At 50.4% G+C, this 17,098-nt stretch overlaps 2 protein-coding genes across 2 annotated transcripts; both read left to right on the plus strand.

The window, feature by feature from the left end:
• Positions 1-862: 862 nt before the first annotated feature.
• CENPS (centromere protein S) lies at positions 863-10,857 on the plus strand. The gene is made up of 5 exons (XM_024554214.4): positions 863-1,002; positions 3,687-3,810; positions 4,466-4,499; positions 8,452-8,518; positions 10,398-10,857. The coding sequence occupies exons 1-5, from the start codon at positions 949-951 to the stop codon at positions 10,536-10,538; spliced, it is 420 nt and encodes a 139-aa protein (XP_024409982.1). The 5' UTR covers positions 863-948; the 3' UTR covers positions 10,539-10,857.
• A 4,171-nt stretch (positions 10,858-15,028) lies between these two features.
• Positions 15,029-16,672, plus strand: CORT (cortistatin). The gene is made up of 2 exons (XM_024554215.3): positions 15,029-15,448; positions 16,454-16,672. The coding sequence occupies exons 1-2, from the start codon at positions 15,191-15,193 to the stop codon at positions 16,670-16,672; spliced, it is 477 nt and encodes a 158-aa protein (XP_024409983.3). The 5' UTR covers positions 15,029-15,190.
• The last annotated feature ends 426 nt before the right edge of the window (positions 16,673-17,098 follow it).

Here is a 17,098-nt window from a genome sequence, read left to right on the forward strand (position 1 = left end):
TTACATCACAGGTGCAAACACAAGGCCTGGCGTGGGCTGAATCCGGCCGGCCCTCCACCTTGTTTTATCCCACCCGGCACCTTGTTTCTGCCTGGCGGCAGTGCCGAGCTCTCGCTGAACTGTTAAGGAGCAGTTACATGTACACAGTCCTAACATTACGTTCGGCCCTTTGAAGGCAATGGCGAGGCTGATGTGACCCCTGGTGAAAATGAGTTTGACACCCCTGCTTTACATTGTGAATAGCACAAAACATCCAGGAAAGACTGTTCCCATACGTGAACACTGTTACTAGATTAAGCAAAGAAGTCCCTTGCTGATGTCATTGGGACAGGAGTGAAGCTCCAAAAAGTGACGTTGGGAAGGTGGGAAATAACTGAAGAAAGTTTGGAAGCAGTGACAATCCAAGGTTGGCTTTCATTGTTTCACTTTTCTTAAATATAAAGGAAAATCAGTCAACGTTTGTATCAAAACTATACTCCTTTGTTAATGGCAACGAGGTGAGCTGAGACGTATTCTCTGAATGGGATAGTAACCGAGCATTTATCCACGGTCTGGTTTTTTGACCCTATTGTTGGTGGCAGATGGATAAAAGCTCGTTTTGCAAGGAACATGTAAGTTAGGGTTGTAGAGCTATATGGAAGATACAATAAGAAATGGTGCGAGACACTGCTGTCCCTACACACACTCGCTTTCTTTCCCAGCGCTGATGAAGCACTGTGCGAGACACCGAGCTGGGTCCCGGGTCTACCAGGCCCAATGAAGCACAGGAGGGGCCGGAGCAAAGGCCCTTTCCAGAGTGGCCGCCAGGGGGCGCGCCCGAGGCAGCGTGGAGCTTCGCGCTTTGTCCCTCAGCGCGGCCCGTCGCCTGGCGCCGCGGCGGGAAAATCTGACTGCGCCGGCCCGTTGGCTTCTTTACGCACTCGCGCGCCCGCGGCGGTCTTCGCTGTGATGGAGGAGGAGGAGGAGGGGGCCGAGGAGCAAGAGCGATTCTCTTATCAACAGGTACAGGAGCCCCGCATCCCGGCTGGGCTGGGGCGGACGGTGTCGAGTTTCCGGAGAGGAAAAGCCCCTGAGGCCTCGCGCGTTCTTGCCTCGGGGTTCGCCTCCCATGGGTAGGGGCGCGCCCTGACCAACTCCAGCGACTGCGCATGCGCCTGCTTGGTTACCGCGCGGGGGGGCGAGTCGGTTTCCACGGTAACGGGCTTGGGAGGCGGGTTTCTCCCGGAGAGTACCGCGTACCCTGCGGCTGGGGCTGGCTCTGTGGCTTTGCGACAGCCTCGGTGTCCCTTCTCAGACAGGGTCGTAGTGATGATGGGACGTGAACATTACAGGGAAACCAGGCAAAGCACCTAGCGTGGTGCCCGGTGCGCGGCAGGAGCCCCAGGTTGTTGGCTTGGCCACCGTAAGCGGTGCGGTCTCCATCCTGCAGGTCGGCCTCGGAGCGGGGTGCACACCGCGCAGTCCGGGTCCGGTCCGGAGTCCCCTCTGCGGTTTTACGTTCGCCTGTCATCCCCGCAACGTGAGGACGGCGTTGACTTTGCCAAACTCAGTTTTCTTATATGGGAAGTTGGGGTAGTTGGGCGTCTTCAGCCCTCACTTTAATCGGCCCGGGCGTGAGTGCAGTGTGGCGGAGTGCTGAGAACAAAACCGTGCGCTGTCGAGCGGTGGAAAGCAAGAACCAGGTGGCACCCTCCGAGAGGATTAACTGAAGGGACACGCGAATGAGCTCGGTACCTGGGAGTTTCCTGCCCATGAAGTGTCGCATTTCGGAAGCTGTTTACCCATCCCTTTTATTTTGAGAAGCCTTCAGAAAAAGTTGCAAGACCACTGTACTCAACACCCATATACCCCTCACCTCCATTCACCAATTAACTTCTTGCAATTTTTGCTCCTTTGCTCCTTTTCCCCCTGTATTACTTAATAATTAATTGCAAATATCTTGACACTTCACCTTTACATTTTAATACTTTGGTATGTGTCTCCCAACCTCCAACATAATCTCAATTATTACACTGAGGGAGTTCAATACTGACGAAATTCTATTATCATTAGATAATGCTCAGTCCAAATTCACATTTCCCTGGTTGTCCCAAAGATGTTCCTTTAGTGGTCTTTCTTCCTTCATCCAGGACCGATAGAGGACCATGCGTTGCATTAGTAGTCCTGTGTCTCTGGTCCTCCCTGGAACGATTCTCCAGCTCTGTCTCTCGTGACACTGTAGGTTTGAAGAGCCCGCTCATGGCAGAGGTGTAGTGGGAGACAGATTCTTGGAGATCAGGGCCAGGCCTTTTCATTTCCGTGTTCTCCGCCTCTGGTACCGAGCCTGGCCATCCGCAAACAGTAAATGCTTACTGATTCAATGAGTAAACCTGCAAAGATGGGCTGAGAACATTTTTTTTAATTGTCAATTAAATTTACATAGGTTTCAAGTGTACACTTCTGTGGTACATCATCTGTATGTTGCTTTGCATGCCCACCACCCAAAGTCAGGTCTGTCGCTATATATTTGACCTCCTTTACCACCTTCTGGACTGAGAAATGTGAACCTTATCCTCAGGGGTGAGCGGGTTGAGGATCATTCACTGATCATTCACTAGGTGGATAGCCCTGAACAAAGCCGATGAGGTCCCACCCTTGAGGAGTTCCCGTGTCTGTGGCGTGGAAGAAGGCTTCCAGCGCGGTCCAGGAGGCTCGGGAGGAGGAGGGACAGAGAAAACTGGCTGGAGCCCTGTCCCTTTCTCTCACTCCTGACCTCCACACATACCTAAAAAGATGACTTGGAGGTCTTTATCCCCTCTAGGGTGATGGTCCTTTCGTCTCCTCCCACCGAAGCCTGTTTACCTAGTCTAAGGAAGGCAGGTGCCTCATCTGCCTGTCCCTTACTCCAGGGCCCTGGGCTTGTGTTCCTGCAGTTCCTCCTCATCTGTCCTCGACTGTGAACAGTGCAGTCTTGGGTTCAGCTGTCACCACGCCCAGTTCAGCTCTGTCTCCAGCACAGAGATGGAACACAAGTTTGTTGACAGGAGAGGAAAACCTTGGTTTAGCTGGTTTGGCTTCTCTACTCCTCTGCGTGGTGAAGAGAGATGTTTTCCAGGATCTTACCCTGTTGCTGAGGAGCTGGGAGGGTCCTGCGAGGCCAGCTAGCAAACCAGCACTCAAAGGAGGGTCAGACGCGCCCTCGGAGCCTTCCCAGCCTTGTCCTGGTCACCCAGCCTCCGTCACATGCAGCCATGGGGCTGCAGGGACTTGCAGCAGAGGGATGGGGTCCTTTCGCATTTACTTGATTAACCCCCACCCAGGCGAAAACTCCCTGTCTGGCGTCTCACTGTGCTTCCCGAGCACCCAGCACGCGCCTTTACTCAGTGGGAACCTGGCGCACGTTTGGGGACTGAGTCGAGGCGTGCAGATCCGTTACAGGTGCCTCTGATTCTCTCAACGCTGACCTGCTCCCGTCATTCCTCGTCCTCACTTGACCTGAATCATAGCCACGAACCAGGAAGTGATGTTTCTACAAGTCCCACTCCAGAGGGCCTCGCTAATTTATCAGCACACTCGAAAAGTCACTGAGCCATCATGGAAAGGGCAGGAGTTAGGCTGAGCAGAGCCTCTCCTTGGTCTTAGTTTTTTAAGATGTGAAAAGCTCTTACTTGCAACCCCCCTCCTGAGGCATTCTGGTTTTGTTTCAGAGGCTGAAGGCTGCCGTCCACTACACCGTGGGCTGTCTTTGCGCGGAGGCCGCCTCGGACAAGGAGGTGCAGCTCAGCAAGCAGACCGTCGCAGCCATCGCGGAGGTGACCTTCCGGCAGTGCGGTAGGAGGCCCTGGCCTTCCTGTGTAGGCGCAGAGGCAGGGGCTGGGGGGTGGGGTGGGGGGGTGGTTTCGCCTGGAGACATGGGTGGCGGGTGCCGCGGGGCGTGTGGCCTCCAGGCAGAGCGCTGTCACCTCGCCCTGTTGGTGGGACTGTCTTTTCCTTGGCTGTCAGGTTTTTCTTGGCTGTCAGGTTTGGGTAGTTTATGAAAGGACAGTTTTCATCTGTTACACTAGCACTGGGGCATTAGCACCTTTATTTTATGGTTTTAAACTGCCCGGAATATTAGACATTAAATTTTTTATTTCCTTGCTTTATAACATTTTTATATCACCCGCAGTTTATTTGACAGCAGAACTTGTGGCAGAGGTATTTGCTTGACTTCACAGGAAATTGATGTCCTCACAAGCCCTAACTTGTCCCAGAATGTAAAGTCAGGGGGTGGTTTCTAGAGTGGAAGGCGTCGCCCCAATCACTAGGAAGCCCGGAGTAGGGGGCTGGGGTGCCAGAGGTCGAGGCGGTCGCGGTGAATCAAAGGGCGGAAGGTCGGTGCCGGGCCGTGCGAAGGGCTTGCGCTTGCTGTAGGGATGGAGGCTTCGCTTGTCCTGACGTAAGGCCGTGGTCAGGGGGCTGAAGCACATCTCTTTTTCTCTTTCAGAAAATTTTGCCAGAGACCTTGAGATGTTTGCAAGGTGGGTGAAGAGCTTGATTATCTGCTACTGTGTGTGTTTGCGTTCTATTGATACTCTCCATCTGGTGGTATATTTCAGGAGAGCGTTAGCTATTCATTTTTTTTTTGGCATTTTGTGGAGGCTCATCTCTAATCAAGATTCCACAAGAATATAACATCTGCTGTAATCACGTCCATTCAGACTTGATTTGGCATTTTTTGAAGTTTTCCCAGTATTTTTTGTTAGAACTGAAATCATTCAGCTCCAGGTTAAAAAGGCGTGAATGATGTCTCTAGGACTCTGAATGTGTGGGGCACGGGTGCTTTTGAGACTGTTTCTGCGGGGTGGTGCTGTGCGGGGGGGTCTGGTCCCTGCGGGGGAGTGGGCTGCCCAGCGCTGCAGACCGTGATTGCCGGCAGGTGGCTCGGGTCCTGCATTTGCCTTGTTTCCGGTGACACATATGCTCCCTGCAAAGTGGGTGACTTGCTTTCAGCTGGTAAAGCTTTAGCTTTTGCAGGTGATTTATGCTCATCTCTTCAATTAGCGCCTCAGGTAATTGAAAACAATTGCTACGAATTGCTTTTATGAAGCAATTTGAATGACTAAAGCCTAAAAGGGCTGCAGCTTTCTCGTTTGCTACGACTTCTGATTTGGAGCCAGCCTCCCCGCCCCGGGCACTTTTCACCTTGCTCCCAGGAGCTCTTTGTTTCTCGGTGAATTCGCCGAGTGAGTTACAGCAGCAGGTTCTCGGAGGGCAGGCTCTAAATCTTTCCTCCTCTTGTGTGGACGAGTCCCTGAAAACTGCGCCGCATCTTCAACTTGGCCCGAAGGGATAAGATAGTGTTAGGGGTTACTGATGGGTTCTTCATTGTTGCTTCGGGGGCTGCCCCTCACCCGTGGCCCCTTATTCCCCACCCCCTGTGTCTCCTGTGAAATGCCTTTATCACTTTACTTGCCATTTCTTTTCTTTTTTAAAAATACAACTCCTTTCCATTACAAAGGGAGACATGAAAGTGTGAGTGAGTGGACAAGTGATCTGACTTGAACTTGAAGCTTTGTCAGGGCTGAGCACCCCCGCCTGAGCACGGCTGCCGCTAGAGGGCGGCTCTCCGTCGCCCGGCGACCTGTGCGTCATAGGAGATCCTTGGCGTCTCTGGCCTCTGCCCGCCCCGAGTGTGCCCTGGTTGTGACTTGTGTTTTTGCCATTTCTGTGTTAGCTGTGGGACAAGACAGTTGACATCTTTAAAGGCTTCTGCAAAATATTAGAAATAAAAATGAAATTAGAAATATTTAGCATTGTGATCATCAAGCTTTCAGTTCCCCCGTGTTTTTATAACTACACTAAACGGCTGATTCTCTTTTCTTGGGTTCCGACGGCAGAGTGGGGTGTGTGTGTCGCTGAGTCCGGAAGCTCCACCAGGCAGGGCGTCGTCTTCTGAAGAAAGGGGTCTGGGTAAAGGCTGTCAGCTGCTGTTCTCCGGGGGCGTGGGGCTTGGGGGGTGACTGCGGTCTCACCCACTGTGTGCGGTGCCGCCGCCGCACGCCCACGTGTCCCCGACTGCTCCTCACACTTGCTTCCGAGAGCCCCGAGGGAGCGCAAGAGCAGATTTTCCTTGACGACCCTTCCTTTGTCTTAGTTTTACGTTAGTTTTCATGATATTCCGGTCCTCATATTTTAAAAATCCTGTTTTAAAGTTTATCACGGAATAAAAGCAATATTCCCAGAAGGTCAACTCCGTTTATCTTGTGGCTCTGGGCTTCTCCTGCCACCCAGTCTCGACTTCCAGGACCGTGGTCGCTGGGGCGAGTCTGAGATGCACACCGGCTGGGCTTCTCACAGCAGTCAGGTTCTAGAAGTGCTGAGCAGTCTCCGTGGGCTGCTTGTCACGCTGCTCCTGTGAGGGAATACATTTAATTCTGAATACTGAATTCACCTACAGACTTCAGAGAGGTCATCTCTCAGTTTAAAGGTTACGGATTTCCTTTATTTAGCTTTGAAATCTCTAATCCCCTGGTATTGCTAATGTAAAGATGGGGTGTTTTGAAGAAAATAGATATTCTGTATTAAGTAAACTCTAGGAACATTTTGGGAATAACCTTTAAAACCAGTGCTGCTAAAAGTGTTATATTAAAAAGTCGCTTTGGCCCTGGCTGGTGTGGCTCAGTGGACTCAGTGCTGGCCTGCGAACCAAAGAGTTGTCAGTTCAATTCCTAGTCAGGGCACAGGCCTGGGTTGCCGGCTAGGTCCCCAGTGGGGGGCATGAGAGGCAACCACACATTGATGTTTCTGTCCCTCTCTTCCTCTCTCCCTTCCCCTCTCTAAAAATAAATAAAATCTTAAAAAAAAAAAAAAAGTCGCTTTGTTGTTTTCCCAGGAGTGACGTGCTGGAGTCAGAGGTTCGCCTTAGGAGAGTCTGTGCCATCTTCTGAAATGGGTGTTACCCCCAAGACAGGCAGGTGCTGCCGTCACGATAAGATGACAGGTGATATCTGGACATTTAGCAGGACGTGAAGGAATAATTTGGCCAAATTGTGGGGCATAATTTCTGTGTGACTTTGTCTTTAATTCAGCCAGTATTCAGTGTTGACCTACTATGTACTGGCCACTGGCCACTCTGCTAGTTACTGAGGATACAAAGATTGCTACCTATTCCTACATCCAAAGTTCTCCTTATTTTTGGAGGAAGTTAGAAATGGCAAGAAAAGGTGTAGTTAGAGTAATAAATTATTGAATAGAGCTTATTATCTGAAATTACCTTTTAAAGCAGAGATAAGGGGATTGGAATGAAAATTTGAGTCCAACTTGTGAGCAAGAAACAGCCCCCAGCATAAAGGGTGTTCTTTGCTCCCCCTAGGCTGTCTGTGGTCAGGGACTGCATCGCCTCCGTGCTGGGCGGTGGCGTGTTAGGGGCATCTGTGTGAGCGTGTCCTGCAGTTGGGCCCTGGGAGAGGGGCTTCAGGGTCTTGGTCTCAGTGAAGCCATGCCTCATGGAAATTCTCTCTCCCTCTCTTTTTTTCTCCTTACCCGAGGATATTTTTTCGTTGCTTTTTAGCGAGATGGGCAGTGGGGGCTGGGGTGGGGTGGAGAGAGAAACATCGATTGGTTGCCCTCTCACATGCATCCTGAGCAGGGGTGGAATCTGCAGCCTGGGTATGTGCCCCAACCAGGAGTTGAACCTGCGAACCTTTGGTCCACGGGATAATGCTCCAACCAACTGAGCCACACCGGCCACGGCTAATGTCTCTTTTAAAACTGCATTTATTGCCCTGGCCGGTGTGGCTCAGTGGATTGAGCACTGGCCTGTGAACCAAAAGGTTGCTAGTTCGATTCCCTGTCAGGGAACATGCCTGGGTTGCAGGCGGGGTCCCCAGTTGGGGGTGTGCAAGAGGCAACTGATTGATCTTTCTCTTGCACATCAAAGTTTCTCTCCCTCTCTGTCTCCGTCCCTTTCCCAGTCGCTTCCCCTTTTTCTGAAAATAAATAAATAAAATCTGAAAACAATTATTAGAGACAGACATCGATTTGTTATTCACTCATTTTTGCATGTTGGTTGATTCATGTATGTGCCCCGACCGGGGATCGAGCCTGCAGCCGTGGCGAATCTAGGAAGCTCTGACTGACTGGGCCGTTTTCTCTTTTTCCTGAGGCTGTGCTGTGACCTTGCTGTTCCTGCTGTGTTTGCTGGGACCAAGCAAGGCCCTTGGGGAGGTTCTGGCCTCAGACCCCTCTCTGTGCTTGTGTTCCTCGGGCACCCTTGGCCCTCGGTGGAGGTGAACACCGGGCTTGTGTAATGGGTATCTCGGCTAGTCACTGTATTCATCTCTGGGTCACTGTGGCTTAATGACTGTAATCTGAAAAGGTGGCTGCTTAGAGGTGCTTGCCAGCCTGAAGCCTGCCCGTGAACTTTTGTGTTTCATCAAAACTGTAAATACTACCAAACATTTTGGTGAATTGTTTCTGCCCTTTCCACAGGCATGCAAAAAGAAGCACAATTAACACGGAAGACGTGAAGCTCTTAGCCAGGAGGAGTAATTCACTGGTGAGAGATGAATTTCTTTCCTCACTCCCCTTTCCCATCAGAATACATTATTCCCAATTAATCACTTCTAGCCATGAACTAAGTCCCCAGGGCACCTTGCATTAAAAACGAGAGATGGTTGAACCATTCAGACCTGCCCGTGATTTATAGTCTTTCTTTCACTAAGATGGATCTTGCCAAGCCAATTTGAAATTTTCTAATCAGCACTCTCTGGATTCCATAGTTTGCCTGTTTGTAATGTTTCAGAACTTCGGCCCCATGTTTCATCTGCAGGATGACGTCAGAGACGGTCATAGGCAGGAGTGTGTGGGGGTAGTTTCGTTATGGCCCCCACAGTTTTCCTGAGGGGCAGGTGTGAGGACTGTCTGCGCAGCTGAGATGGGCCGACAGTTTTCTGTCTTTTCAACGGAATCTGGAAGTCATCCTGGCCAGGCCTCATTTCACAGGTGATGCTGTGACTTTCCCAGCCTAGTGGCTGGGCCGATGGCAGATCCGGGACTCCCATGAGGCCCAGCCGTGGAAATACTTTGTGTCCCTCCTTGTAATGTGAGCTGCACAAAGGGAGGGGGGGTTACCTCTTTTTTCTCTGCTCCACCTGCTGTGCCTAGAATAGAGCCTGGCACACAGTAGGTGCTGAATGAGGAGTTGTTGAATAAATTCCTGTAGCACCTGACCGTTCACAGGGGGCCTTTATAGGTACTTAATATGTATAATCTAACCCTCACAGCCACCCTATGAAGGTTTACAACGACATCACTTATTAGCCCATTTTACAGGCCAGACCCCTGGAGTCGGTAACTTTCCAAAGTTAAACATGAAGCTCTCTGGTTGACCCCTGAACCTTAGCCTTTAAGGTCAACCCTGAATTAGTGCTGTTTCTACTGGGTTCTTTTTGGCCTTTGCTCTTCTAGCATCCTTTCCTCAAAGTTGAAGTCGAGGTTAAGGATGAGAGCTGAGAACCAGGGCTGAGGTGCCTGGCGGCGCTGCGTCTCGGTGGAAAAGAGACTTCTCTCTTTGTAAACTGTGTCATCCTGTCACTTGGTCGGCTGCACTGCACAGCTTCTACCCTCGGCAAAGGGATAGTCGGTGCAAGTCCTCTCAGGGTGTGGGCTGCGGGGGGGGTCTGCTGATGCGTATTTGTTTACTTCAGAACACTTTTCGTTTTGGACTCTTAATTTTCTCCACCTGACAGAAGCGTATGTTAATGAAGACACACAGCCAAATTTGCACATTTGACTAAATTCTCCCTTAAGGCAGGGACCTTGTCTTGTTTATTTTGTATCCCTAATATGTGGTACATAGTAGTTGCTCAACAATTTCAGATGGATAAATTTAAGCGGATATTAACCACATTTGTGCTTTGTAAAGTGGATTTGTGATCGGCATGCCTTCTGCAAGCTCCAGGTGTTAACTCACTGGTTACTCTAGGAACTCCCTCCTGTTTGGTGGCATCTGTAAGCAGCAGGGAGTTGCCTTTTGCAGTTGATTACTGCTATGAGCAAGAATCTGAAGCTCTATTTAACTGTAAGGAATGTGACCCAGGCTTGTCCACCCAAATTTTTTAGGTGGGAGTGGTTGGGAGAGGGTGTAGGGTTTTTTCCCTCCCCCTAGACTTATAAAATGACTTTACAACCAGATAAAAATATAATTAAAAATTCTTTTCTGGGCCCTGGCTGGCGTGGTTCACTGGATTGAGTACTGACCTGTGAACCAAAGGGTCGCTGGTTTGATTCCCAGTCAGGGCACCTTCCTGGATTGTGGGCCAGGTCCCCAGTAGGGGGCGGGGCATGAAAGGCAACCACACATTGATTTTTCTCTCCCTCTCTTCCTCCCTTCCCCTGTCTCTAAAAATAAGTAAGTAAATAAACTTTTTTTGTAGCTAAAATACATCACAGAGAAAAATGAAGAGATTGCCCAGTTTAACATCGAACGAAAAACAAAGAAGAAAAAGAAGTTAGAGGCTGAAAACAAAAATTCGGTGGAGCCCGCAGAGGCTGGAGGAGTGGAAAGTGAGAATTAAACTCTGTCACCATTTGGGAAAAGCAGCCCTCAGCAGGTAGAGCCACCAAAACATGTATTGCCACCAAGGGAATTTTGAAGGAATAAGGGGAGATTAAAAAAAAAACAGCAAAGAGGCTTTTTGTGCTGTATTCTCCACGTCACTGACTGCAGAAGCTAGTTCAATGAGAGAACTGGAAGCTCTTAAGCCGAATACTCCTGTCCCGTGTCTTACTGCAACTTGTAAGAAAGGTTTCTGTTTGAATGGTATACATCGGAAATTATATCTACTGCAATTAATAAAACTGTGTTAGCAGTAAAATATGGTTGATTTGTTTTCAAGCAAAAATCCTAGTTATTTCTTTATCCTTTTACATAATTTTCCAGGCTGACAATTCCTGAAAGATGATAAAACTGTATTTATTTCGTGCTTTTAATTACCGTTGTTTTAAACTCATGTCACTTGGGATCACAGGTGAAAAGGCTGATGCTGGGAAATGGTCCTTTTTTCTGTTTAAAGGAGATTTTTTCCAGAAACACAGTTTACGGGATTTTTCCTCAGGCTGTTTTGGGGGTGCTTCCAGGAGCTCCAGTCCTGCTGTCATCTTCTTGGGGTTTCTTAGAGGGCCAGGGTGGGCTGTTTCCCTGCTGGGGCAGAGGGGTACAGAGAAGGGCCTGGCGCTCACAGAGCCTGTTCTGCGTGCAGGCTCTGCCCTGGGCGCTGCCCGTAGCGCCTCGCTGGATCTCCACAGCTGGTTCAGGGGTGTGTGGCTCCTGTCCCCGTGGTTGCGGTGAGCAAGCTGAAGCCTGATGAGGGAGCCACCTGCCCAGGATCTGCTGACCAGTAGAGACTATATACATTCGGGGTCCTGACTCGAGAGGGGGCAAGAGAGAAGAGGGTGTGCACTTTTGGATAAAATTTTTACCATTGATGCCCAAATATGGTTATGATAAGACACCTCACAGTCTGACTGTCAGAGATGCTCAGCTGTGGTCCTAGTAAAGCCTTTTTTAGGGGGAGGGCAGTGTCTTTATTTAAAAAAAGTTTTTTTCATTGTGATTTAAAAAAAATAGTTCATTTTTTATTGTATTTTTCCATGACCATTTATCTGCCCCCCATACCCTCTTCCACTCCCACCCCCATAAAGTTTTGAATTTAAACATTGATGTCAGCTTCTGAAAATAACTAATCACGTGATCTCATGTTAGTTGTAACATGGGTCACATCAGTGAAGGAAAAGGGAATCGTGAAGCATTCATTCTACCCTTGAAGTGCTTTCCAGCCAAAGATCTGTGTGTTGGTTTCTTTTTTTAATTTTATTGTTTCAATTAAATGTATTGGGGTGCATCGATTAATAAGATCGTACAGGTTTCAAGTACGAATTTCTGTGGTGCTAGAGCTGTGTGTAGCCCTGCGTGCCCACCCCTGCAGTCAGGCCGTCCTCGTCCCCATGTGTCAGGCCCCCGCCACACTCCCACCCTCTGTGTTACTTTCATTTTCAGATAAGCTCTCCTTAAACTCTGTGTCAGGAGGAGTTCAGAGACTCGAGACTGGACTGCCCAGAGGTTGACGTAACCGGGCTGCATCCTGGTTGTGCCGCGCTCGTGGCTGACTTTCTGAAAGGCGGTGTTCTCCTCAGTGGTGTAGGGTTAAAACACCTGCAGTGAGGTTACATGGGACAGTAAGAGGAAATGGGCAGAACCATCAAAATGCATCTTAGCCTTACAGATTTCTGTAGCCCTGAAACTTGGTACACACATGACTGAAAGTGGGGAACCTGTGTGGGCCACGGTGTTCTGTCTGCTTGGGGGTGTGGAGGGCCTCGCCCTACTGGCTTGAGGGTTCTGACGTGCGGTTTCCTAGCCACGTGAGCAAGTTGACTTGATGTTCGTGTAATCTTCTGCATTAATTAGCATGTTTATGTACGGGCTGTTTCTATTTTAGACGCGTGGTCTTACATTTTTCAGGGAGTGTAACACGGGCGGTCGGACTTTGTCAGGAACAGCTGGCTTCACTCCCTGTGTTCTCGTGAGCTGTGTCTTCCCCGTCACACACCCCAGTCAGGGGTGCGCTTACTCTGGACGTCCAAGTCCGCGTCACTCGGCCTTTTTGTGTCTGTCGTTGGCGACAGTGGCAGAGAGGAGTGCTAGAGGGCTCTTTTTCATGGGCTCGCTTCCTCCGAGCTCTGGAAGCTCATCTGAGCTTCAACTAGACCTGCTGGCCGTGTAACCAGACGATTGGCCATAAAAAAGCAGAGGTCTTTGAAATAAACGTGGCCTGGCAACAAAGGTGGGGGCAATTGACATTTTCAGTATTTGTTGTCTTCCTTGTACGCCAGTTCCTTAGAAAGCTCGAAATGAAAGATCCTGTGTTACTTTTTGTTACTGAAATCACGAGCCAGGCAAGCCTTAGCTCCCTTTCTGCTCACAGCTGCTGCTGGCGTGCGCTGGGAAGGGTTGGCCCTGCCACGCACGGCTGACCTCCCGGAGAGTTCATCGGGGCCTGCTGTTCCCTTCACTGAGCTGTGCGGTCTGGAAGGGACCCCGAGAGCCCGTGTGGGCCGACTTCCCGCCAGTGGGGAGCCCCTTGCCCAGTGTTCCTGAGGCGTGGTCCCCCAGGCTCTGCCGAGCTCCCCCAGGGACAGGGAGCCCTCTCTGTTCCTGGACATGAATGATTGTAGGTTTCTTCTCTTCACAGAGAAAAGTCTTCCACCTTCTAACATCTGTCCAGGACCTGTTCTGCCCTTTAGAAAGAACAGTCTTTGTCTTTCAAAATAATCCCAAACTGAATTCCTTTTCCTCAAAGTTCCTATAGCCCCTCTTTTCAGAAACACACATTCTCGCATCAAACAGTAGATGATGGGCTTCCCAGAGGCGCCCTTTGGGCCGGTGAGCGGCGGCCCCTCGGTGCCTGTGCAGCACCTGCCATCGTAGGTGCCCTGTGAAGACTCGCAGCCTGGACTCCACGATGCGCTCGGGGGATGAGTAGGAGCCCTTGCTGAGGTTACTCGGCTGGAACCGGGGATGTCCATAGCGGGGAGCCCTTTCTACTGGGGAGGTGTGGAGTGAGCACATCTTCTGGACCACAGTCTCAACGCGAGTGCCTAGTGTGCGTTGCACTTGTGCTAGGGGCTGTATGTGACCCCAACCTGGTGCTGGCAATTCTGTGAGGTAGGCAGCACAGTTCTCTTGTCCACTTTTGTAGGTGAGGAAACAGGCCACGGAAAGGTTAGGCAAGTGGCAAAGCCAGGGTTTTGGTCTAGAGCACTCACCTTGAAAAGCTAAGCTATGTCGCCAGTGCCTTGAAGACAGCCAGTAAAAAGAAAACAGGAAAGCCTCCCCAAAGGACCCTCCCCGGCACACTTAGGCTCTGAGAAGTGCTGGCCTTCCTCAGGTTCACTTGTGGAGCGAGCTGTCCGTTCTTCGGTTGCCTTACTTCCACTTAGAACCTTGCCTTGGGTATCAGTCATCTTTAGTGGGTTTGTGGTGGATATTTCAGATTTTAGGGGCGGTCTCAGCTGGGGGAACAGGGGCTATGTGTTTGTTTTTGTGATTCTGAGACAGGGACCTGTGAGGAAAAGCCAGGAGGGGGCACAGGGGAGTCCCAGACTGCCAGACTTCTCAGCAGTGGTACTGTCCTCAGGAAGAGTCAGCCCAGGAGCAGGTCAAGTGCAGGCCCTTCAGTAAGAAGTGTGTTTTACACCTGACACTCACACAAAACAAATTTACTCTTACTCCCTGTGATGCACTCTTAATTTGTTTTGTTAAAAAAAGTGCTAGTTTAGCTCTGGCTGGTGTGGCTCAGTGGGTTGGAGCGTTGTCCTGTACACCAACAGGTTGCGGGCTTGACCCCTGCTCAGGGTGCTTACCTAAGTTGCAGGTTCAAGCCCCGGTAGGGTACATACTGGAGGCAGCTGATTGCTATCTCTCACATAGATGTTTCTCTCTCCCTCTCCCTTCCTGTCTCTCTGAAAGCAATGAAAGAAATGTCCTTGGGTGAGGATTAGAAAAAAGTGCTAGTTTATGACCCACTAGTGAGTGGCCAGTAGCACTTTGAAAACCACTGGACTTGAGCCTGGCTACTCTGGGGTCAGCATCACCTGGGTGCTCATTAGATTTACGGGACCGTGGCTGCTCCTTGTACCACATCAGAACTGGCATTTTAGTCTGCATTTTAGTAAGGTGATTTGGGTTCATGGCTCAGTTTGAGAAGGCCTGGGCCGGGGGACAGTGTCCGGCCTGCTGGGCTAGGGAATGGTCATTGGGGTGGTCCTCGCCTGAGATCTGGTGAACCCGGGGGACACACTAAGCGGCTGCCTGAGCCCTCGTTTCGACCTCCTTTCTTCTGCCCACCGCAGGTTCTGTCGTGCTCTTCTATGGGCAGAAGTTCCGATGGTAAGCTCCTTACCCAAGGCTAGATTTATACCACGTGAAATCACTCGGGTTTGTTCTCTCGGCTTCCTGCTTGCTATAGACATGATTACGAGGAAGTGGAACTTCTTCGGAAGCAAGTGCACGTGAATTGCCAAGGCAGAGCAAATCACAGGCAAAGACCTGTGGCTCTGATGAAGGGTTAAGTGCCACCCAAAAGCGCCTTTGTGGGCACTGATTGCTGCGGCATGTGCGTCACCACTTGAGTGGGGAGGGGGAGGGGGGTGCAGGCCGTACACAGGTATGTATACAAAAAACCAGCTGCAAGTTGAGCTAAAAGTACCTGCCCTGCCCCCAGTCTCCAAAGAAAAGACCCACGTCCACAAAACCCTGATTTCGGGGCTGTCAAGAAAGATGAGCCGCCGCAGAGCTGGAGAGGAGTGCCTGTCAGGCCGCAGAATGCCGCCCCTCTGCCTGCTGCTGCTGCTGCTGCCGCTTTCAGGGGCCACCGCTGCCCTTTCCCTGGAGGGTGGCCTCACAGGCCATTACAGCCACGGTGGGGTGAGTAGTCCCTGTCTTGGCCGCACGCGAGCCCCCTTTCTGGCTGTCTTGCTGCCTGGCCTGCTTGGCCACGCCTGTGGTCTCCCAGCACCCACGAGGCGGAGTGTGCAGGCCCGGCTGCAGGGCTGCACTTCGTGGTGCTGCCCAGGTGCTGTGAGGCGCACGCAGACCGCCAGTCACGCTTAGCTCTGAGACTCCTCGGAGTGTCCTCGCGCTGGCGGGCCTCCGTCTGCTCCCCTTTGCACGTTAAGTGGTCGTACCAGTCTGTTACAGAGCGGTCGTGGAGCTCACTGCAGGGCTAGCCAGTCGTGCACACACTCATACACACACACACGTCTAGAATCTTAATTTATGTACACAGCGCCTGTTCTCACCGGCTCAGATGAATTGTGCTTTTCATTGTGAGAACTTGTAACTTCATGAGGTGATTGATTCTTCTTTTTCCCATTTTGAAAAAGTTCCAAGAAGAGTACATAAAATTGACCATTAAACATGGATTTTTCTCTGAAATTACCAGATGAGTTTCAGACAAGTCATTTATCATCAGATTACTCCTAGACGCTTTCTAAGGAGTTGGAAAGACCAGGGAATCATGTCCCAGGCTGATCTGTGTCGAGGAGCAATTTGTGGACAGCCAGGGGTTGGGGCAGAGATGGCAAAGCCGTGCTCCACCAGCCCGACCCACCTCGGGGCTTCTGGGTGGCCAGCCAGTCACTCCTTGGGGAGAACGGTAGGTCTCCAGACCTCTTTGAATCAAGGGCCTCAGTGCAGATATGTGCCAACTAAGCAGTCTTTTTCTCTCCTGATTGAGAAGTCTCAGCTTCCCTTTTCTCCAATTAGAGCAATGTGGTTAAAGTGCTCTCTTAACTGTCTCACCCTTTCAACAGGTGCGGGATTTATTATTCCGGAACATTTTTTTTTTTTTGAAGGAAGGAAGGAATTATCTTTTAATGCTGGCTGAGCCAGACGGTTGATTTTTCTTTGTCCTCTCCTTCTTTCTAAAAGCATCGGCAGGAAGTGGCAGAAATAAAGAAAAACAGCCTGTTGACTTTCCTTGCTCGGTGGTACGAGTGGACCTCCCAGGCCAGGGCAGCACCCTCCGTAGGTGGGGACGCCAGGGAGGTGTCCAAACGGCAGGACGGCCCGCCCCCAAAGCAGTCCTCTCGCCCAGACAAAGTGCCCTGCAGGAATTTCTTCTGGAAGACCTTTTCCTCCTGCAAGTAAAGCTCCACCCGCGTCCCTCGTCAAGGAAGTGTGACGATGGGCCCAAATAAAATGTATTAAGCAGCTGTGATCTTTCTTCTTTACCCAGTCGTTTTCTTGCTTCTGTGTGATTTGAGAAGTATTTTTAATTTAAGCTCCAGCAATGCCCAGTGCTGGATGTCTTGAGTAATCTGGAACCCAAAGTGAGTACTTCTGAAAGTCTTTTGTGGGTTTTGCTCTGTTGTACTCAGTGCAGCCGCAGGGCTTTCCCTCCGCCTTTGCTGTGTGCTCCGTGGTGGTCTGTCCTCGTCTTCCTTTCTGTGACTCGGAAGAGCTGAAGGCTACATATTTAAAAGTTCAGAATAACATCTTATTTCAGTTTATATTGATATGAACTAATTAAAAATATTTCCCTCGTTTTAAAAGCAAATTTTTAATACTGCCCAA

The sequence above is a fragment of the Desmodus rotundus genome, chromosome 3 (assembly GCF_022682495.2).
Source record: "Desmodus rotundus isolate HL8 chromosome 3, HLdesRot8A.1, whole genome shotgun sequence".
NCBI classification, from domain to species: domain Eukaryota; kingdom Metazoa; phylum Chordata; class Mammalia; order Chiroptera; family Phyllostomidae; genus Desmodus; species Desmodus rotundus.

Bases quoted from the DNA above. Each gene is read 5' to 3' on its own strand.
- CORT (XM_024554215.3), top strand. From the start codon at position 15,191: ATGTATACAAAAAACCAGCTGCAAGTTGAGCTAAAAGTACCTGCCCTG. The intron at 15,449-16,453 runs GTGAGTAGTCCC...TCTTTCTAAAAG, and splicing joins GCCATTACAGCCACGGTGGG to CATCGGCAGGAAGTGGCAGA.
- CENPS (XM_024554214.4), top strand. From the start codon at position 949: ATGGAGGAGGAGGAGGAGGGGGCCGAGGAGCAAGAGCGATTCTCTTAT. The intron at 3,811-4,465 runs GTAGGAGGCCCT...TTTCTCTTTCAG, and splicing joins GGTGACCTTCCGGCAGTGCG to AAAATTTTGCCAGAGACCTT. The intron at 4,500-8,451 runs GTGGGTGAAGAG...CCCTTTCCACAG, and splicing joins GACCTTGAGATGTTTGCAAG to GCATGCAAAAAGAAGCACAA.